The sequence below is a fragment of the Eretmochelys imbricata genome, chromosome 4 (genome assembly GCF_965152235.1).
Source record: "Eretmochelys imbricata isolate rEreImb1 chromosome 4, rEreImb1.hap1, whole genome shotgun sequence".
NCBI classification, from domain to species: domain Eukaryota; kingdom Metazoa; phylum Chordata; order Testudines; family Cheloniidae; genus Eretmochelys; species Eretmochelys imbricata.
In genome coordinates, this window is record NC_135575.1 from 119,779,332 (window position 1) to 119,803,233 (window position 23,902).

General features: G+C 42.4%; 1 protein-coding gene across 2 annotated transcripts in view; it reads left to right on the forward strand.

Annotated features, from left to right (window-relative positions):
• Positions 1 to 23,458, forward strand: part of STK32B (serine/threonine kinase 32B) — a 265,486-nt gene extending 242,028 nt beyond the window's left edge. For both annotated transcript variants that reach the window (XM_077814640.1, XM_077814641.1), the window contains 3 exons: positions 986 to 1,117; positions 1,895 to 1,959; positions 23,320 to 23,458. In XM_077814640.1, the coding sequence (XP_077670766.1) occupies positions 986 to 1,117; positions 1,895 to 1,959; positions 23,320 to 23,458 (336 nt within the window). The remainder of the gene's footprint in view (positions 1 to 985; positions 1,118 to 1,894; positions 1,960 to 23,319) is intronic.
• The last annotated feature ends 444 nt before the right edge of the window (positions 23,459 to 23,902 follow it).

A 23,902-nucleotide genomic window follows, 5' to 3' on the forward strand; every position in this document is an offset into this window, starting at 1 on the left:
CATTTAGTGCTCTTGATTTATGAGAAAGGGCCATAAATAAGCAGATTCCACTCCAATTGAAGCTAATGTCAAACCAGGAGCCTGGCCTACCCTATGTTTTCCCAGCATAGCTGTGCCAGCAAAATCCCTAGCAGAGGTGTAATTATGCCAGCAAAACTGTCCTTTTGACAGGATAAACTTATTTTGTTCAGGAAACTGGTTTAACCTATATCCACAAAAGCACTCTTTTGCCAGTATAAGCTGTATCTCCACAAGGAGGGTTTGCCAGTATAGTTACAACTTCCTAGCATAGACAAGGCCCATCATTGATAGCAACAGGAGCAGGCCCCAATACTGAATTTAAGTCTGTGTTGGCACCACATTCTCTATAGCAAATTAAAAGATCTTCCATGTGGGGGAAAAATATTAAAGTTCTTCATGAAGTGTTCAGGGCATAGCATAGGATTTTAGCCACAATTCCTAGCATCACCGGGGAGTCCTGTAGTTAAACTGACACTCAGCTCTTGGAAAAATCTATCAGCATCTATGTTTTCTGCACAAGCAATGCCTCTGAATCACTTCCTGGCGTTGCCTCATTTCTGAGGTTATCTTAACAAAGTGGAGAAAACTCTGCATTCATTGGGTTAGACTCCTCTCTGTTACAATGGTGTAAATCTGGAGTAACTTCATTGGAGTCACTCCAGATTTACACTTGTATAAGCGAGAAGAGAAGCTAACCATTTATAATTTTTTACATTTCTATGTTTTACTCTATCATTTAAACTGTGAACTTCATTACTGGAAATGAAGGTTACAGTTTCTGTTTCACAGCTGGTATGCTTAAAATCAGCCAAATATACTGGGTTTCTGTAGAGTTACATCGGGAATGAATTTTGCCCCTATGCATGGTCCCTTCTGGCCTTTGTATCTATTGAACTAATATTGAACAAGCAAACAAAAGACATAATGGTATTCTGAAAAATAACTTTGTACCCTTTTGTAACAGAAAGGAAGACTGAATTGTGACCCTACATTTGAACTAGAAGAAATGATTTTAGAGTCCAAACCCCTTCATAAAAAGAAAAAGCGACTTGCAAAAAACAAATCCAAAGATGGAGCAAAAGAAAGCTGTTCACTGGTAAGTCATGGACTATGGGTGTCGTCAGTTAGCATTCCATTTCCTTTCTTTGAAGGATTTGATCAATCGAGTTCAGTTTTAGCATTTCTGGTCCCAACGTTGGTTAATCTGCAGTCCCAAAACACCTCCAAAACAAGGCACAAAGCAATGATTTATTTCAGTCATGAAAATAATTTGAGCAACTTTAAGATTTAAAATGCTGAAATATACACCTTTAAAGTAAGAAAATTGCTGCCAATTGGCAAATGCACTTCCCACACATGGATGGAAGAAGTCAGAAGGAGTACTTATCTGCAGCTGGTACTGAGAATGACAAATGTGCAGCACAGGAGCTGCATGTTTATAAAAGTTTTAAGGAAAGTCTAAAAGATTTTTCTCCTCTTTACCAGTCTTGATTTATGCATCCCACATCTAAAGGCTCTTTGTATAAAGATCCTAAACTTTGCAAGGAGATAAAAAGTAATCATTTTCCAGGCTCAAATTTTCAATGCAATGATGTTTTATACATTCTGTTGCTGCGTCAGGTGGTTTTGAACGCTCACACATTGTGTTCGTCTTAGAGCCATTAGACTTTAAAATGTTCAAACATTCTTTAAAGGTGAATATCTTCCTTTAAAAAAATTCTGACAGCACAATATATACAGCTTGGAGAATCTGGAAAATGCCTCTTGTTCATATTAATTTGTAAGCTGTTTTGTTCAACACAGGTTCTATTGTTGTGATTTTGTGTACAATTTTCTGTCTCATATAATCAACATATTCATGCTGTTTTTAAAGAATGTACACCTGCAGCAGTGCTTGGAAACTGTGAGGAAAGAATTCATCATATTCAACAGAGAAAAGTAAGTGCATTCCTTAAATGCCCATTTAACATACACAGCTGAAATTAATTTCAAAAGGAGGAGGATTCAGTGTCCCCCCCCCCCCCTCAGTCTTAACAAAAATGATTAATGATCACACCAGGATGAGTTAAAAGCCCTTACATGAAATAAAAGGCTAGACTTTCATTGATTTCCTTGCTGTACTGTCTGTGGTGTAGCAATTTTCTTATTCTTCCGTCTCTGAAAACAAGCAGAATGCTTACAGTGAATGTGTGGTAGAAAGAAGAGGTAAATGTCACTGGCGGTCTCCAGAGAAGCGGTTAACAATTAAGCAAAAGGACTATTATACAAGTAGAACAAAGCCAAAAAAGGTGATAACTCATGAAATTTTAATGAAGTAAGCCGCAGTGTTGCAATGTGGATATTCTTTGTGTACTTGGCCTCCAAAAACCAAGACTCCTTTACTTCTTTTCATCATAACTCAACATTCAGAGAAAAGTGATATCTCTTTACAGCTGGCAGGCATGCCTTAGTGGTCTAAGCATTAGCTAGAACCACTGGAAACAGGTTTGAATCCCAAGAGGGTAGACACCCTCCTTTGTCCTAATAATACATTGGATTCCATGTAGTTTAGTGTGTGGGGGGGTCTTTTGAGTATAACCATAGAAACTGTAGACCTTGACATTAAAGATCCCATGGCAATTTTCATAAGAGAAATGGATTACCCCAGTCTCCTTGGCCAAATTTTCCTTTCCCCTGATCTCACTGTTTTGAGTATCAGAGGGGTAGCTGGGTTAGTCTGGATCTGTAAAAGTGGCAAAGAGTCCTGTGGCACCTTATAGACCAACAGACATGTTGGAGCATAAGCTTTCGTGGGTGAATACCCACTTCGTCGGATGCATGTATTCAACGAAGTGGGTATTCACCCACCAAAGCTTATGCTCCAATACATCTGTTAGTCTATAAAGTGCCACAGGACTCTTTGCCTGTTTTCAGTAGTTTCATCTGAAAGTGTCATTAGGCCAGAGAGAGAGCATGCACAAGGATGAATCTGTAGCTTGATGTCACAGATCCACAGGATCGCTGCAATGCACCCAATTTTGGCACAGTCTCAAGGAGGAACCCTTCAGTGTGCCAGACCCTACAGGGGGTCTCACTTTTCCTCCAGGGTAAGACAGGCAGCTTCACTGCCTCCTTGGACTGTACCTCTGAGCCTTCAGGACTTCTGCTTCACACTGTGAATTGCATTCAGCGAGTCTAACTGAGGTAGACTTCTGGTAGATGCTTGTATATTTTTCATGGGTTAATGCACCTCACCAAGCATTTGCAGTGACATTCAAACAGAATTGTCAAAACAGGCAGATTTATTAACTGGAACACGGCATAGGAAGACCTTAAGGTAGTATACAGAACTGAAGGTTAAAGCATAATCCATCCTGGTTAGCCCAGAGCCCAGACAAGCTGTTCCCTTTGTTCAAGATCTCTGTCTCTCCATCTGACCTCCTTGGTCAGATTCCAGGGGAGAGCCCCAACTTCTTCCAGCAGCCAACTCTTATCCCCACCTCAGACCTCTCCAATTTTTTGTTCTCCAGCTGGGGACTGTTGAGCAGCATCCCTGCTGAGAGGTGGGGAAATCCAGATCCCTCTGGGTTGTTGGTTACTAGGTGTCAATGACAGTTGGGTTTGCCATTGTTTTCTCAAGTGCTCCCTTGATATGGGGACTAAAGCCCAGACTGCTAGGTGACACTCACATCTATGTCTCTTAGCATGCCCGGAGAGCAAACTGTCCTACTGTGCAATAGTGTGGCATAAAGGGGAAACCGAGGCACACATAGATCTCATAAAAGTATCACAAAAAATTCCCACTTTGTCACACCTAGTGGTCAGACTAGTCACTCTGGAGGTAGGAGACCCAGGATCCACTCCCCAATTCTAATAACTGTACTTTAAAAATTATTTATTTGAAACAGCTTCAACAGGAGAAATTGAGGGATCTCTACATCAGAATATCCTAGCCCAGTGGTTAGGGCACTCACCTGAGAAGTGGTAGATCCATATTCAAATTATTTTCCCCCTCAGGAAGTGGGGGGACTTGCATTGGGGGTCTCCCAGAGCTCAGGTGAGTACACTAACCACAAGGCTAAAAGTTATGAGGGAGTCCTCCTCCCAGCTGTTTTGTGAGAGTTTACTTACAGGTACCTGATCCAGTAGATGAGTGTTGAGCACACTTACCAGATCGGGCCCTGCAGGCATGGTTTGTGCATCACTTTCGGGCTTAGATATCCAGGTGCCTAGAGTGAGGCTTCAGTGCACATGCTCAGAGACAGAATCACGGGTGCCTAGGGAACTTTTATTGCAAAACATTAGGTGCAGAGCAGATGTAGGCACCTACAGGGTTCTGCGGCAGCTGGACAGAAGTTTTGTGAATCCTGGTAGGGCCAGATTCTGGAATTTAGGCACATAAGGTGGCAGTTAGGCAAATAAGTCCCCTTGCGATTCCAATCCCTAGTCTCTACGCCCTTCTCCCCTTCCCCCCCATATTTAGAGTCATAGTCTCCGGGTGGATGCCAATGTATCTATTCCAGGATCATACATTAGGGGAGCCCAAAATGTAGTAATTTCACAGATCATATATGATTGATTGTTAAGGTTTGTAACAGGAACAAAAAATAAAAGCCATACTTACAGTATGGGGGACTCTCTCCTGGGAAGCTGTGACTGTGGAAAGGACACGGGGGTCATGATGGAAAATCAGCTGAACATGAGCACCCAGTGCGATGCTGCAGCCAAGAGAGTTAATGTGATCATTGAATACATAAACAGGAATATCAAGCAGAAGCAGGGAGGTTATATTACTTTTGCATTTGGCACTGGTGCCCTGTGTCCATTTCTGGCGTTCACAACTCAAGAAGACATTGATGAATTGGAGAACATTCAGGAGAACAATTAAGGGACTGGAAAACATGCCTTATAGTGCAAGACTTAAGGACTTCAGTCTTTTTAGCATCACAGAGAGAAGATTAAGGGTGACTTGATCACAGTTTATAAGTACCTACCTGGGGAACAGAAATCTGATAGCAGACTCCTCTTCAGTCTAACCAACAAAAGAATAACAAAAGCCAATGGAAGTTAAAGATTAGACAAATGTAGACTTGAAATATGGTGCATATTTTTAACTGTGAGGGTAATTAACCATTGGAACAACTTACTGAGAGTTGTGGTAGATTCTCCATCACTGGCCATTTGTAAATCACAATTGGATGTTTTCCTAAAAACTGTGGACTAGTTCAAACAGGAATTGATTCATAGGTCAGACTAAATGATCACAGTGGTGCCTTCTGGCTTCATAATCTAATCTGTGAATGTATAATTTGCAAAATTCTACTGGAGAGCTCACTTGTGGTGAGTAATTCCTTTTTACTTCACTTTATTTCATCAGCCTGAAAATCCTTATTTTTTTATCAGCCCATAGATGATAGCTATTTTAATTCTTGCATGTCATGAAAAACAATGACTGAAAAGACTAAATGTTAGACAGACTGTGAGATGGGTGAGTAAACAACAGAGAAAGGAGTAAATTCACTAGAAGAAAAGGAAAATTCTGGAGCGCATCTGCACATCAATCAAATTATCATGTGTTTCAGTCATTGGTTGATTGGCTTGACCGTGTAAAGGGGAGAGACCCACATGTAGGTCTGCAAGAGGCCCTACGTTGTTCTAAATTAATTGACAGTATTGTTTTGTTTTACTTTCAGCACTGAATTGCATTAGGGCTTCATGTACTTTTCAGAGAACAAGGAAGTTAAATTAAGTTGATAACAGTGAGGAGAGATCAGATTTTGAAACAGAAAGTGAATTAAAGTTTGTGTGAACAGAATCAAAGCAATGACATACAGGAAAGAACAGAGCACAAAGAGAGTAAATCAGCATAGTCCTCAAGATGACTTTCTTCAGAGATTTCCAAACAATGCATTTCCAGCCAGTTTACTGACCCAGATCTTTCAAACCTGCTTGGTTTGAATCTAGTTCTTGTGGTTAGCCACAGATGATGACAGACATAAAATCTTCCTATATGTGCAATATCAGATACTATGTGACCGTATTAATTACCCATCGTCACCACTTCCATCCATCCATCATTGTTTTTTTCTATCTTCTCATTCTTCCCCTTACTACCCTTGTTTACATTCATATTAAATTGCAGCTGTAAGTGCTGGTACTGCTACATCATACATAGGTAACTCACCACTGTTTCTTACATGATTATGCATTTTTCTATCAGTTTCTTTGCACACACCAGAACTGCCTTTATAATTCATCTGTTTGAAAATATTTGATTATTACCTCAGGTGAACCTTCACTATAAAAAGCCAAATCCTGCTGTGACTTAAACCTTCTGCCTCATTTACTTCAGTACCATAGAAACAGGTATAAATCAGGTCAGAATTTAGCATGCATCTTTCAAGTGAAAGAATGGTAAGACCCCAGAACAGATATCTGTGAAAAGCTTCATGAGCTTTCTTATCAGATAATCTTTTCTTGAGCAGTAGGTTCTATGATAATGTGGTACAGTTAAGGTAGGATTAGGGATTCTGCCAGCCCTGCAACACCCTTCCATTTAATCCCCCCAAAATCTAGATCAATTCTGTTTTGTGGATAAACCAAGTCAGTTGTTATTGTCTCTGACATCTGAGAGTATCCCTAGACTGTGTGACTTTCTCTCACCATGTACCTTTCATCCTGCATCAGATATCACACAGCAGAAAATATACAGTATTTATTGTGTTATATTTTTCAGTTTGTGGTTTGACAAGGAACTTTTTGACTACAGTTAAAGGAAGGTCAATGGGACTTTGAGATTCAGGAATGGGTTCTGTAAACTGTCATAACTCTCACCAAAAGTATAACTGTCAACTGACTACATTTTTGCAGTGTTTGCATAGCTAGGATCTAGCAGATCAGAGTTGGCAGAGATGGAATTTGCATGCTGTGTCACATATAACTTTTGCAGATGGCTAGATAAAGGGGGAGGGATAGCTCAGTGGTTTGAGCATTGGCCTGCTAAACCCACGGTTGTGAGTTCAATCCTTGAGGGGGGCCATTTAGGGATCTGGGGCAAAAATTGGAGATTGGTCCTGCTTTGAGCAGGGGGTTGGACTAGATGACCTCCTGAGGTCCCTTCCCACCCTAACCTTCTATGATTCTAAGATAATCTCCACTGAAAGGAAGTGATTGGGAGTGTTATGAGCACAGTGAACATCAAGAGGGTAGAGTCAGAAAAGACCCAGTATTCCATTCAAATGTGTGGATTCAATTCAATAGACTAATCCTGCAGTACTTCAACGGTTACCAGCTGTGTCTAGCACTGTCCTTTTCCAGTAAAATTGGAGATTACCTTGAAGTTAATTCCTTTTTCTGGACAGCCTCTTAAAATGGCTGCTGAGTCACACACATGTCCTGGACAGCTGTAAGATTTGATGGAGTAGAGAGAGGTAGGATGGCATATAAGATGAGAGAGGGCATTACAGGCTGAGAGTGCAGCGTGAAAGAAGGCCCAGCGTCAGTTGTGGGTGAAGGTGACCTGAGGAGTATCAGGGCATGCAGAGTTGGCACAGGGAAGCAGTGATATGTATTTGTAAACTAGGAATTGGAAATGGAGGAACTGGGCTGATGTTGACTGTTTTTCCTGCACGTTTGGTTTAACTGCACAGGACTCACCAAATAAACAAGTGCATTATGGCCAAGATTTTCAGAAATAGGTGCCTAAGGTTTGGCATCTACATACCTACTTAGGCACCTAAATAAGTGGCCAAATCTTCAAAAATGCTGTTCACTCATTAGCGTCCACTGATATAAATGGGAAGCAGCACTTTTGAAAATCAGCCCACTTATTTAGGTACTTAAATAATGACGTGGGAGCCTAACTGTAGGCACCCAGATTTAAAACATTGTAGTGAGCAAAAGCAGTAAAATGCGTGACTGAAAGCAGTCTTTTGCAGAAGACTGAATGTACCTAGCTGTAATCAGCATGCAGACATTGATACAGCGTACAGAGTATGGACACTTCCATGTAAGTGCCAAGTATCATGAGAAATAGAAAAAACCCTACTTTTCCAGAGTGTAAAATAACATGATCATTCCCTGAATACAAGGAAAAAACAAATCCTCCTTCCCACGCTGCAAAATGGCCATGGAGCCGCTCCTGAGGCAACAGATAGTTCCTGTGGCACCCCTGCCTTATTATACAGTGAGCAATATCCATGGATCTGCACAGTAGCCAATCTATCAGCCTCACTCCCATTCCTTCCTTGGGACACCCATGTCCCTAAACCCCGCCCTTCTCCCCCCTAACACACACACACACAATAGCACTTTGGGAGTCCCTGCAAAGCTATGCACAGGTGGTGCACACTTTCTCCACAGGCTCCCCAAATCCTCCCTCCCTGTGCAACATAACCAAGGTTTTCAAAAGCAACGAGTGATTTTGTACGGCTCCATTTTTAATTATGTCCCACTTAAGACTTCTTAGAGGGGCCTACTTATAGGGGGAAGGTGCTCAACTCTTTCTAAAATATCAGGCCCCTGTTTGTTATCTCAAGTTGGGCACCAAAAGCCAAGGCAACCTTGGCCTATTACTGCATCAGTTCAGTTTAATTTGGGAACTCTTGAGAGCGCTGACTGTCACGTGCTGTTGGGATGGAGTTTAATATACTTTACTATTTTTTGAATGGGCCAGTGCTCATATAGGCCAGTGGCAGAACTGTCACTGGATAAAAGGCTTTATTTTTATTAGCATGCCTATTTCAGCTGAACGTGAGCCACAAATTATGGAACTAATTTTACGGGACTGTGATGGGGGGTTTACCCCACATCAACCCTGGAAGGAAGCTCAGAAAGAGCCAATTAGTGTGATAGGCCTCACATGAGGGGAGTAGACTGGAGGAGCAGCCCCAGACTGGAGGGTGAAACTCACTTGAGCAGGTATGGGCTGGGATAAAGCCAGGAAGCTGGCAACAGAAAGGGCTGTTGTGTGGATGTCTTCAGCCCCTCTCTGTGTATTAGAGAGTGAAGGAGGGAACCCAGGAAAAGAGTAGGAGCCTGGCCCTGAGGGAAGGGCATACCCCAGAAGGGGAAACCACACAGTGACTTGGCTGGAGGGCTGAGTCACAAAGAGGAATCTACAGCTCCTGGAGCAAGACAGGGGACACCTAGAGTGAGAGAGAGGACATCAGGTCGAGAGACCACAAGGGGAGGCATCAAACCTGGAAGAGAGCTAATCACCAGAGCAGCCTGGAGGAGGCACAACCTGCAGTGAGAGAGAATCTCATGACAGAGACATTTTCACACTGGTTACCTTCTCCAATACTAGCACTTTGCAGAGCAATTATATATGTGTATGTGTCTAACACAAACCCAAATAAAATGGGCAAATGGGATTTGTGTAGATGTAGTCTAAAGCTGATAACAAGAGTAAATGTTTCCCTTTGTTCTTTAAGAGCTATACTAACATGCCTCAGTTAAAAAAGAGAGACTCTATAAACAATATCAGTATCATGCTTTATTACCCCTTTGTTTTCTCTAGCTAAGACCCACTATCTGAAACATAGATTTCATAGTGATGTTTTGATCCTTTCTGTTGACAAGGTTTTTAAGTCCATAATTCTGTTTCTACTGTTAGGATTTTTATTATTTCTATAAAAAGCCAGTGATACCTTTCCCCCAAACATTTGCAGAAGTATCTGAATTTGTATTCTAACAGTTTTGCCAACAGTTTCTTAAGAAGCTGATTTTGTTTAGTAGAGCCTTAATAAAAGGAATCCCCTAATGCGAAAGCATAGCTGAAAGCTATATTTTCAATTCCTTTCAAAAAAAAATTGTGAAGACAAAATCACGTTGGTGGTTCATGATTTTATTAAATGGGCTGAACACAGATTATTCCTACTATTCTTCCAATATTATCATCGCTAGAGAAATCTTCACATCTGGCTGCTTCTATTAACAAATGAGAAGGAACCAAAATAGCCAAAAATACAAGAAAAACACAATGGAGGTGGAAGTCTGGGCTAGTGGCTTGGGAAGCAAGAACACCCAGTTCTTATCCTCCATGATCCAAAGAAAGATCTTCTCGGCCACTGACTTCAGTGGCCTTTAGATCAGGCGCTTTGACCTTGGGCAACTCACTCAACTCTCTAACCTCAATTTCCATGCATGCTTAATGCACCTTTGCCTTCCTCACAGAGGTGTCCTGAGGCTTAATAGGGTGATGAGGCAGACTACTGCATCTGGCATAATAGGTGTACATTTGGGCCCCATGAGAGATTCACCCCAAGTGAAGGTAGCTGCATTGCCTCAGCTCTCTAGCATAGTATGTGGAAAAACAGTGCATTCCCTCATAAGTGCTGGAACTGGGGGTGCTGCCATGCCCCCTGGCTTGAAGTTGTTTTCATTATATACAGGGTTTACAGTTTGGTTCAATGGCTCTCAGCACCCCCAGTATACAAATTGTTCCAGCACCCCTGCATTCTCTGGCCTCATTGCCCAGTTGGTACCGTTCAGTTTTTGGTTCCATTGTAAACTTCCTGGTGCCAGGGCCTCTAGCTTAATGCTGAAAGCCTTACATAGATGCTGTGTAATGTAGAACTAATATTAAAAAGCATAGGGTATGGCTCTAATTACTATTATGTAGCTCCTGGCATTATTTGATGAGTTGCTGTCTTGAAGTGGAAATTGTCTTCAAATGAAACGCCAGTCCCTGACCATGCAGCAACTCAATTAAGGGGGAAAGAATTGAGTTTGGATTGGTACTTCTAAATCATTAATGGTGAACACAAATGACTGCACAGAAATGGAGAAGTTCATTGCTAAGGAGCAGTTACTAGTCCTGAGAAGCCAGCCAGACTCAATAATACTTAGCAAGGCATCTTTTTAATTAGGTAAGATGGCTGATGAAGAAAGGCAGGCACGTCCATTGCAAAAAGAACAAGGAAGAGATTAGTGAGAAGTAGCACAGTGACCTGAAATACTGGGGTGGGGAGAGAGATTTAAGATGAAGCAAGGTCAGCAGAGCATACTTTGAGTGGCAAAAAGAAAGAAAGAAGAAAAAAGGCGAGCTTTCAGCTATTATGGTGATGAGTGATATAAATACCTAGATAGACATTACAGAGACATGAAACCCCTATTAAGAAAAGAAAATCCAACCAGGTACAGAATGAATCATTATGAGTATTCAACTCCACTTGAAAACAGGCGCTGTTTTCATCCATTTAATAGCAGCGTACAATAAGGTATGGCACACTGGCCTGCTCATGAAGGTGGTATGGCTCCCACTACCTTGGGTCACAGGTGTCACTGAACTGTTCCTCCACGATAGGCAGTTCAGAGTCCATATGGGGGAGAAGACGAGTGCTTGGAGACGACAGAGCAATGGGTTACCCTAGGGCTCCGTGCTTTCTCCAACCCTGTTCAACCTTTACATCAATGGCCTGTCAACAACGGAGTCACAAAAGTTCATTTACACAGATGACATCTGTTGCAATACTGAGGACCAGATGTTTCATGAGCTTGATGCCACCTTAAACGGGACGTGATAAAGTTAGCTGACTGCTGTAAGACTTGGTGCCTCCAGCCAAGCGTCATAAAAACTGTCTCCAGTTTGTTCAATCTTCACCATGCCAGTGCAACCCGAGAACTGAATGTTTATCTGAATGGTGAAGCATAAAGTAGAACCAGTCTGTCTTGGTCTGACCTTAGACTTCACACTGAGTTACCATGCCCACCTGAAGAAGACAGCAGCTAAAGTTAAGACGTGCAACAATCTTCTTAGAAAACTAGCAAGTTCATCATGGGTGCTCGTGCTCCAACTTCGCGGATGTCAGCTTTTGCCACCTCATATTCAGTGACATTTGCCACCTTGTATTCTGTGGTATTTGGAGTCGATCGTCACACACCAAACTGGTGGATACACAGTTACATGTCACCAAGCGCATCATCTCTGGCACCCTGCGTCCAACTCCGCTCCTATGGCTTCCAGTTTTGAGGAATATTGCTCCTCCTTATATCAGACAAGGAGGTTGCCACTGGTAAGTTACTGGAGAAAGTATGCACCAACTCAAGCCTGCTGCTGCACAATAACCTTTTTAAACCACCAGCTGCATGTTTGCCATCACATCACCCATTATTATTTGCCACACCAGGATGTTAGGGTGGAAACACTCTGGCGAGAGGAATGGATATCAGTTATAATCCCCAACCAGTCCCTCGTTGCCAACCCCACAATTTGCCCGCCTGGTTTTGACCTGCCCCATCGCCAATGATCCCTTCTGAACAGGTTCCGGACCGGGCAAGGTCTTTGTGCAGCTAACCAGTATCGCTGGGGCCTTTGTGACAGCCCTTTGTGCAGCTGCAGCCCAACACAGACAATGACATACATTGTCAAGGAATGCCTGCTGACTAGGGTCAGCGGTGGGGCCTAGAAGAACTGAATCATGCCACTGAAGATGCCATCACTTGGCTAGATGACTATGCACACGCTAAATGATAAAATAATTCAACTCCAATCAAACTAAAATCCTTAGGAGTATGCACAAGAAACCTGTGTTTAAATCGCAATGGAGAAAAGGACTGGGATTACAGAGGACAAGTAAAGTAAATCTTATCCTACAAAGATCAGATCCTGATGCAGAAATTATTGGGTGAGTCTTGGGCCTGTGTTATGCAGGAGATCAGACTAGATGATCAAAATTATCTAAAAATCTATGAAAAGTGCTGAGACTCCTCTACTCCTGTTTTCTCTGGGAGGTGAGGGCCCTTAGCCCTTCTGAAGGAGGCATTCAGCACCTTGCAGGACCAGGCCAACGGTGTCCAAATAGGAGAGCTGTTTAGAGAATGACAGGAGGAAAAGAAGAAAATTGCAGACTTGCCCCTTACTGCACAAATTTAAGGGTGACGTTAGCCTCATGTATTGGCTGCACTGAACACACCCAACTCTGGTGTCTGAAGAGAGGAATAAATGCCATAGCTGGATATTGGACTAGTAGCTTGGAAGTGGAACAAGCTGAGAGATCTGTACACATAGGAAAAGGAATGCAAATTTATGGCAAAATTCCCCTGTCAATTATATATGAAGCAAGTCATATTGAAATCATTGGGAGCCATTTAGGCATCTGAGAGTCGAATCTGAATCCTGCATATTACAGGCATGTGGTCATGGCACTATAGTTAATAAGACTGAGTAATGTAAATTTTCATTAGCATTAAAAAAACCCTCTAAATATTCTATCCTTAGTGTAATTATAAATGTTAGTTAAAATCTAGGAAATTCCAGCATGGTGTCCTTATCCCCTTCATCAGTCTACACACTTATTAAAACAGACCTGTTTTAGAATATATATGATTTACATTCACTCAGAATGGTAGCACTAGGTCCCAAAGGATTAGCTGCTGATGGAAAATCTAGAAAAACTTTCTATTGAAAGGTCTTTCTGTTTGCATAGCAGAGATTTTTCTGGATTCGTCTTCTCCCTTTTATTTAAATTAATGGGAACATTGGTGTGAAAACAGGATCTTTGCTGCTTAGGAATTCAATGGCTCCCCCTACTCGTTCTTTACATAAAATGGCTTGAGCCATGGAGTTTATATCCAAATCCAACTCTGCGAGTGGGTGAATTTCACGTTTCAATTCAAGCGTGGTTCCAATCATCAGAGGGCCCAAAACTCCTCACTGCTTTCTATTCTATTTAGCTTCCTATACAGCACCCTTAACCATGCATCTGGGCACCTACCCAGATAGCCATGACCATGAAAAAAGGGCTTTTTCTTGTCTGCAGCGTAAGGCTTTGCCATCTCCTGTCAGATTCAGACTTAGTCACAATGATACGTGCATGCCTGGCCTCAGTTCTCTATACCAAGGTATGGAACTGCCTACCGTAAAATCTACAATTGGTTAAGAACAAACGAGCCAATCAGCTCAGTGACACAGGCCACTGAAAGCCTATCACCTCACTGTCATGCTGTCTTACTGGCTCCCCATGGAACATTCGCTTTAGCTGAAGAATTGGATCATCATCTTCAGACCCTCCATGGGCCTGACCACAGTTACCTGGGGAGCTACCTCATACCACATGATCACAACTTCCTGTGATGGCTACCTTCCACTGGAAAAACAGAATTATCAACCTCAAGCGTGAAATTTGTGTATGCAGGAGATGGAGCTTTCTCAGCACTTGGCCTATGAGTCTGGAACATAATCCCAGAAGAGATAAGAATGGCCATGAGCCTCTGCAACAGCAGACCAAAATGCAATCCCGCTCCTTTGACCTACATTTCTCATAATAATCCCCCACTTATAAAAAACTGAACCCATGAAAAGAACAAAAGCAAACCCCGTGCAAACTAATCAGTACCCTATTAAAATGATGTAGCTAGATGGTAGTGGATATACCAAACTGGGGTAATCTCTTGACTACTCAGCCTCTGGGGAAAGAGTTAATAATTTCCATTTCCTAGTGGACATGTGTCTCAAATAATCATGAACAACCATGCTTATTTGTGTCCTTATTAGCATTCAGCAGAGTTGACATGGGCTGCAGAGACTGAACTACAGGGGGTTCCTCCAAGCCAGAGCTGAGGCATATTGATAGAGCAATGTGGAAACGTGCCCAGCTGCTGTCTGTGCTTGGCTTGGTTGGTAGATAAATAGACGATTTCAATGGACAATTGTTCCAACAACTTCTCTGTCTCTAGATACTTACCTGGCACTCATCTCCACAGGATCTGAGTGTATCACAGTCATTAATGGATTTTATCCTCTCAGCACCTCCATGAGAGAGGCTAATATTATCCCTATTTTACAGATGGCAGATTAAGTGACCTGCCCAAGATCACACAGGAAGGAGTTGGTTCCAAGTGGGGAGGTGGGGAGCAGGAAAGGGCGTGTTCTGCTTCCTACAGGTAGTGAGGAGCCCAGGGCTCCTCTGTCGATTGGAGGTTTCTCATAGGTGGAGGCTGGTTACTGTTTAAGAGTTGTAGCAGCTGTTTTGTCTCTTGTTTGTAATGCGCACTCCTGTCCGGTGTCAGGTGTTTCTAGGAGGGCAGGAAGATAAATATGACATCGGAGAGCCTGTAAAATGATGTTTACAGCCACTTTCAGGCTGCAGCTAATAGCTGTTTCTGATTCCCTGGCGATCTATTGCTGCTAGACAGGAAGAAGGAGTGATATCATCTAAGCCATCCAGCCCCTACATGTTTGTTGTGTGTCAGGCAGAATTTATATTCACACATTTATGATCACATGTAGTCAGTTTAGACTTTCACACACCATAATTCCGGACGTCTCTTTTCTTGTGATACCCGCTCTCGTGGGTCCACAGTTTTGATTACAGCGCCTGTCTGGCATACCTGCGGCAGCACAGATATACAGCATTAAGCAATTTGGTACTAATAAGCAAAAACCGCTGAGTTTCTCCCCTGCCTCCAAACCACATCTAAAGCCACCAGAAAACAATACCATGCCCTTCCTTTCAGGAGCCAGGAAGTGGGGGGAGGGAAGAGAGGGTAGGAGAGTCACAAAGCAATGATGGATTGCTGTTGTGGGGTTGTGTCATACTGTCTCATGGCTTTACATCACTACATGTTGACAGTGAGCTGCGGCATTGCATATATCAACAGTGCAACCTCAAGAAGTCATGTCTTTATATCCATCCAGCATCACAAAGGATCTGATGACTCATCTCTTTTAAGTCCTTTGGCCAGTGACATATTACAAGGTCACTGAGATGAGGGAGAAGTCTGGGGGAAACATGGTACAGCTTCTTAATGAGCCTGTCTTTCATAGCTTTTTTTTTTTTTTAAGGCCCCAAACTCAGAGCTCCAAGATCAAGGTGGAGATTAACCTTCGATGAACCTTGAATGGCTGGGGGGATAATTATTGCAAACAGCTCCACATGTGGTTGCAGGCAAAGCACTGTCCTACTCCCCCATAATTTCCTTTGGATGTGGTCCTGGTAGTGGGCAGGTCAAAGCACCTGCTGTGAGTAGTCTGCTGACTGTCTTTCAAAAGGAGAAGGCTCTTGCTCCCAACCTCACTCTACCACAGTGGTCATTCAAGGCAGGCTGGGAAATGTGTCTTTGCTTCGAATACCTTTTGGCAGGTCGTCTGCTTCTGAGAATAATACACATATGTAAACAAGAGCCTGGAGCAATGTGTGAACAGGAACGGAGAGCATGGCTTTGATAGATTAAACCATTGTCCCTGTTTAAGCTCCACAGAGACTTATTACCCTGTAGATCTATGGAAGGTTTTAGGAGCAGCCTCCACTTTGCTTGTATACTTTTTACAACGGCCATCCCTAGATTGGGAAAAATAAATCATGTTTTAACTAATACATTTTTAAACACTACTGTAGACTAGCATATCTGGTCATAGTCATCTGGGAACATATTTTTAAGCATGACCTATTTTCTTAGTCTGGGTTGAACCTTAATGCTAATTTGGCATTTATGTTTCATTTTTTTTAAAATGGTGGCACATCAGTTGCTGTTTTCATTTATTTATTCCTTCTCTTGAGTCTTATTTTGCTTTGTCTATTCCCATGGTAAGCCTGAGATTTCAAGGCACTCTAGGTCACAGTATCACAGCATCTGGTCTAATTTGTCCCTTGAATTCCACATACCAGTATTTCACATGTTAGTTAGTCTTTATGTGCACCTGAACCCATTATACTTGATTGTAAAGTGTCAGTTGATGGCAAATTATATTCACAGACATTTACTGAACATAATTACTCAACAGGAACCATCAACCTGAATCAATTATCTATGGTGTAGGCATGTTTCCCTGAGGATTTTAAGAATGAGTAGGAGTAAATGTCATAGGAGTGCCAACAGTGCAAGAAGGTATTTAAGTTTGCAGGGCCATTTCCACCAGAATTTTATCTGTAATGTTAAGCTATAGGTAAAACAGATCTATCAATTGTATTGAATTAAATTAAACAGACGTATGTGATTACCTGGTAAGCTAGTGAGCTACCAAAACACACATGTTAGTAAGCAAAAACAATGTTGGGAAGTGATGTAGCATATAGGTTATTGTGGTATATTATGTTTCTTGTTGTTTTTATTACAGTAGTGCCCAGAGGACCTTATCAGGGTCAGGGCCCTATTGTAATGGCTGCTGTTCACACACACATAGGAGGATACAGTTTCTGCTCCAAAGAGCTTGGAATCTAAGACCCTGATCCTTCAATGACACTGGTAGATCCTGTGTTCACATGGAATTCTGACTTCACTGAGTCCCTATGCTGGCTCAGGTATCTACCCTCAATGAGCACCTTGCAGGATTGGGGCCTAAAATAACCAAGCAAAGAAGAATAGGAGTAGAGATTTGGTCCCATAAAGGGGGAAGTGCCAGAGACTGCTGGAAGTCCACTAGAGACTTTGCTAATGCTATTGATTATACGTGGAAGGCACTCAGATACTACAATGATGGGCAGCGCTGTAAAACCCCAAGAAAGATGGATAGCACTACACAGCTCTCCCTGTTCATATACACACAAATATTGCACTGTGGGGTAGTTCAGATGCATTATCTAAAAGTCAACCTTAACAAAGTCTAGAAAGCTAAAAATTAATAGTTAAGGCAACCAACAGTACATACTTCCACCCAAAAGCAGATGCCTCAACACTTACATAACCACCATATGCCAGAAAGATTGTACCTCCTCCATAAATCTGCCCCATTAGGGTGGGTGCCTTCCCATTTACTTGAAAATCCTCAGAAAATTCAAGCTTGGTTCAGAGATTGTGTGTTGAATTTTTTTGCATGAAAACAGCTTGAAGCCATTTGCTGACTGGGGAGCTGGCCACGAGAGCCTGCCTCTTGGGTCCTAATGGACAGTGGGAAGTGTTTGTGTGTTGTGGGAGATGTACAAAAGATAACTTCAGCACCACATGCAAGGGAAAATTCTGATTATCCCAATTTCTGGAGTGGCTCACAACTGTGAGAGCCTACCTTAGGATAGACTGTCAGAAAATAGGGTAGACACCCCAAACGGGTGGTGTGTTCAATAATTAGATTTTACCAAGCCAGTACCAAATGTGAACTCCTGGATCACTGTACCAGTCTTACTATGGAGTCACAGAGTCCCCTAAAATGTTCCAGTCTATCTTGCCACCAAACTGGACTTAGTGATAAATGGTCACTTACACCAAAGATCACATCACATTAGCTTGCTCCCAGTCCCAAGAGACTAATCACTTACCCCAGATCAATTGGTACTCTAGATCTTACACCAAAGACAATGCTGGCAGCCAATTCTATAGCAAACTAAAGATTTATTAGCTAAGAAAAGGAAATGAGTTACTGAGATGTTAAAGCAGTAAAATGTATGTACAGGTGAGTCACAGTCTATAATTCCAAATGGTAGCAGTGATATAATAGACTGCCAGTTTCCCAAAAGTCTCTGAGGGCTACCCAGAATAACTCTGGGGATCGCCATCTTCTCATTCAGTTATTCTGCCCTGTTACAATTCAAACCATCCAGAGATGAAGGATCTTTTCTTTAATCCATTCTTATAGCTGCTTCTCAGAGAAAACAAGCTGACAGTGTGACTACCCGGGTGAGCTTTTCCTTTGATGGCGAGTGAGGAATGCATTTTGAGTCGTTGACCTCCGATCTTCACTAAGGCTAAGATTTATAATCACTGGGATTTTTAGTAAAAGTCATGGACGGGTAATGAGCAATAAATACAAATTCACAGCCTGTGACCTGTCCATGACTTTTACTATAAATACCCTGACTAAAACTCAGCAGCTCCAGGGCCCCAGAGTGCCCCCGTTCTGGGTGGCCTCAGGACACTGCTGCTTTAGGGATCCTGAGGGCCAACTGGCCCCAGCTCCGGGCCCCTGGGACTGCCACTGCTCTGGGACCGCCGCTGTTTGGGCAGCCTCTGGGGCCAGTGGCACCAGCTGCTGATCAGACAGCCCAGGGGCCAGCTGCTCAGGGCCACCGCACCAGCTGGCCCTGTGGTGCACCCCAGCAGCTGTCCACGCAGACGTCACGGAGGTCCTGGAAAGTCACGGAATCTGTGACTTCCCGATCTCCATGACAGACTCACAGCCTTAATCACCACACACAATGGACACTTGCTTTCAAATTAGCACTTTCCTGTTAAAGTTCTTCGTTTGCATTTCACAAGGCCTCTTTCTTGTCTGATGGGTTATTTAGTTACAGGGGTCTTTACAATGTAAATGTGTGCTATTACATTATAACAGGATACAGAGAAGTGAAAATAATCTATGTAACATCCCATTAGTTTTCATGACGTTTAAATGCCAAATACACTCTTATCCATTTAACAATTACTTTGATCTGTACTAATATACAAGTGAAGTGACGTGATGTGCCAGCATCGCACTGATAACTCAATTTAATGTAAAATTATTATTACATCAGTTCTGTTATATTTAGCTATGACACGGGAATGCCTTTGTTATCTGTGCCTTTAAATTTCTATGAATCTAGCACAGGGATAGCAGCCATTTTGTCATAGAGTTGCCATTCTGTATCTGTTACAGAGGAGGCACTGTTCTCTTATGGAGACTGTTCATTCTTGCTGCTGTTCATTCTTGTTGTTTTTCCTCTAAATTAAAACTCCCTCCAACTGGAAGTAAATATTTTCCTCGTTGTGAATGGAAATGCAGCATTAGCAAGTGTGTTTATCTAACAAGAGGATCATCTTTTGTTTTGCTGTAAGATCTAAATAATAATAAAAACCCAAGAAATGACAAGGATTTTTACACTCCTATCACCCAGTTGATCAGTTTGTGTTCAGCAGGGGAGATAACTCCCCAAAATTTTGATTTAGTGAGGCAAATTGGTAGCAACTTCAGCAGCAGAGTTTGTCTGTTTCTCTTTGTTTCTGTCTCTTTTATTCCTCAAACTGCAGCTAGCTATAAAAGCTGGCAGATGAGAATTAAGTGCAGTGATGCAGGTGTAAGGCCAACAATAAAATTCAGGTATGACCTGCAAAATACTCCCAGCTTGTTCAGTTTCACAAATACCCAGAACAGCAAAAGCCACTTCCTAAGAGGGGAAAAACCTGCTAGGAAAATGCAGACAGAGAATTTATCAAGTGTTTCTGTATCAAGCTTAATTCTTATGCTCCACAGTGGCAGCCAGCCATCAAGCCAACCTGCCTATTGTCCAAGTAATCGTATTCCCGTGTGGATATTTTCTTCTACTGCAGACAGCCATTGTCTACAATCAATGGTAAAACGATGGCCCAAAAGATAATGGGGGAGGGTTTCAAAGAGGTGCATATAGCCCATTATTTTTACAGGACGTGCACATACTGTAGGTCTTGACAATGACTTTTCAAAAATTGCCCTAATATTATAGTGTGGGCACCCTTGTGGGTGTGGGCGAGCTTCCCGTGGAAGTAAACAAAGGATCGCTGCAGCACATAAAAAGCAAAATTCACTCCCAGCTGAAGCTTGCATAAAACCTCAAGGATGGTCCTGCTGGAAATGAAATCTGTATCTCTGGCAGAGGCTCAGGGTGGGGAGGTGGTTGGGCCATGGGCTGACCTGCAAAAGGATGAGAGCCCCTGTTGGTGCAGCAGGTTTAGTTGGCGTGGGCAGCTGCACTTTACATCTGCACTTTGCCACCTGGGTTGCTGAATTTGTCACTACCACTTCAGTGTCAGTGAATTCCAAATATTTAAGCCTGTAAAGGTAAATCACAAAATGTGTCTGTCACATGAGATTCCTCACTGAAATGTAAATCATAAACCCTGTAGAAATCTTTCCTTTAGATTATATATCCCTGATTCAGAGCAATCTGGATCATTTGGTAAACAGGGTGCACACAAACAATATTTACTATGTTTTAATATGGGTAAATGCATATATCGAGGAACAAAGAATGTAGGCCATTCCTACAGGATGGGGGACTCTATCCTGGGCAGCAAGGACTCTGAAAAAGATTTTGGGGTTGTGATGGATAATCCACTGAATATGAGCTTCCAGCTCAATGCTGTGGCCAAAAGAGCTAATGTGATCCTCGGATGCATAAACAGGGGATCTTGAGTAGGAGCAGAGAGGTTATTCTATTTCTTTATTTCACATTGGTGTGACCGCTGCTGGAATACTGTGTCCACAATTCAGAGGATGCTGATAAACTAGAGAGGGTTTAGAGAAGAGCCATGAGAATGATTAAAAGATTAGAAAACTTGCCTTCTAGTGAAATACTCAAAGTGCTCAATCTATTTAGTTTAACAGAGAGAAAGTTAATGGATGATTTAATTACAGTCTATGAGAGTCCTCCTGGGGAACAAATATTTAATAATGGGCACTTCAATCTAGCAGAGGAAGGTATAACTTAACCCAGTATCTGGAAATTTGAAGCTACACAAATTCAGACTGGAAATAAGGCATAAATTTTTAATGGTGAGAGTAATTAAGCACTGGAACAATTTACCAAGGGTCATGGTAGATTATCCATCACTATTTTAAAATCAAGATTGGATGTTTTTCTAAAAAAATTATGCTTTAGGAATTATTTTGGAGAACTTCTATGGCCTGTGCTATGTAGGAGGTCAGCCTAGATCACAATGCTCTTGGCCTCTATAAACTATGACTATCAAGGACTCCACAGAGGGCAAGACCATGCCAAGCTCTGATGTGAGTGTGCAGTTGCAACTCACTGCCAGCACAGACTGCATGAAGGTCAAAAGAAGCACAACCCCTCAGTCTATTCAGAGACTCTCAAAAGTCTGAAAACCCTGAATCCAGAGTCTATCTTTAGGAAACATTGTGAATCCTTCCTCTTGGAGGAAGTCTTTCCACCATAAGTGATGTTCACAGTATGAACATCCTGTTAATCCCAAATCCCTACCAATCAAAAGAAAAAAAAACAACAACCCCAATCAGAGTTTTGACATGAAAAAGGGGGAAGTGACAGACTCCATGAAGTCTGCTAAGGATTTCACTGTTGTTACTGATTTTATGAGGAAAGCACTCAGAAACACATAGGGGCTTAACTCCTGTTGATTTCAATGGGAATTAAGATTTTCAAAAGTGCTTAATTCCTATTGAAATTATCAGAAGATAAGCACCTAGGAAATGGGAGAAGGCGGGGAGCAGTAGGGTGCATTGGGACTTGATGGGTAGGACTGCCGGCTGGGAGAAAACACAGTAACCTTTTCCTTATTCATGCTCTCCAGCTTCCAACCAACAGATGTGTGACACCAGCCATCAAAAGGTGTGATAAGTAACTGCAATGTGGAACACCTGTATATCATTGTGTTGTCAGCAGAATTTGCAAATTATAATGGTTTTTTCTATAAAAGCCTGTTTTTAAAGGATTTTCTTTTCACTCTGAGTGAAACCATTTGCCAGAGAAACCTGGAAAAATAAATTGTCGCATGAAACCGAGAAGTTCTCCACACACTGTGCTGCAGCATCCACTGGGTGGCACTATTGTGCTGCATTCTCAGGACCAGCATGTTAATTGCACCCTGTGGCGGTGGGTAGTGGACATGCGCTGAGACTGGATGTGGAATGGCCCTCTAGCCAGGCCCAGAATGATCCTGGTGGGAACTGCCAGCAGGTCATTGAGTGCCTGCTCCCCAGCAAACCTCTCCTATTTCCCCCAGTGATTTACCAGAGTCTGGAACAATTATGTATGACCAGTGGTGTTGTCTCAGCAACAAGTAGGTCAATAGTTGTGAACAAAAAGTGTATATAAGTCTTAGAACGCTGCCACTTGCCTTAGATGACCACATCAGATTTGCAGTTAGCTCTGGTCAGTTTTTAAAGCACTGGGAAATGCTGGGGTAATGGTACCACGTCATGTATATATTCAAAGCATTGCACAGATAAACATGTCACTCTTCATGCACCCCTGGGTAAGTATGATCATCGCCCCCACTTTACACACCGGGAAGAGGGCGAAGACCACAGTGACTTACCCACAGCCCCTCAGGGAGTCAGACCTGCCAATTCCCAACTCTGTGAAAAGTCCTTCACGCCACAGAGAAGTACTGTTTGGCCAAGGTAAAAAAGGCCGGTGATTATATACCATCACAGTAATTCCCCAGTCATTTTGGTCAACATAGGGGAGTGGGCGGCGCCACGGCTCCTCCCCTTGCACATTCCTTTTTTGTCCCTCCCCTTCCCACTCACTCAAAGTAGAGTGGGTATTGGGCAAGTAGTGGGCGAGCTAGGGAAGTCAATGAGATCAAACAGGTACAACTGGGGGGCGAAACTGGGCCCAGTGTGCAGTGGCAATATGTACATATCCCTAAGCCAACAGGCACAGTACTTTTATTCTTATATCATTATTTGTCCACAGTTAATATATGTATCATTTTAATCCCTGGTAGACTGAGAAGACAGCAGGAACAAAGTGGGCCGACGTCTAGTTTGGACAGGAGAGCATCTCTTCAAACACATGGAAAACTTCAGGATGGACACAACAACAACCTACTGGGACATGGGTGTACAAAAGGCTGCAGCAGCTAGTTGGACACACATCTTGTTGCACAGTTTAACACTCGTCTCTGTGCACGGCTTGATATTTCACCTTTTCCCCCAGGAAAACTGACTCCTACAAAAAGTGCAATCCCAATGCTGAGTTCAAAGATACAAAGCTCACAGATTGGGAGCTCAATTTACACAGATGACACTGTTTCTCTTTAGACTGTACTACCAGAAAAATTACCATCAGCAGCAAAATATAAGGGTTTTATGTGTTGACTCTCCTTTTGTAACATCTTCAAAATCCTGGAACAAAACTTGAAAGAATTCATTTTGACATAGTCTCCAAGGTTGGCAGGTTTCTGGTTACTTGCAAGATACAGTGCTATGTCTGGGCCAGCTTTGTCCTTAAAATCTTACCTTAGCAAATGTTAAAGGAAATACTCTGCCATCTCTGTTAATTAAAACAATCTACTTAAATATAGAATT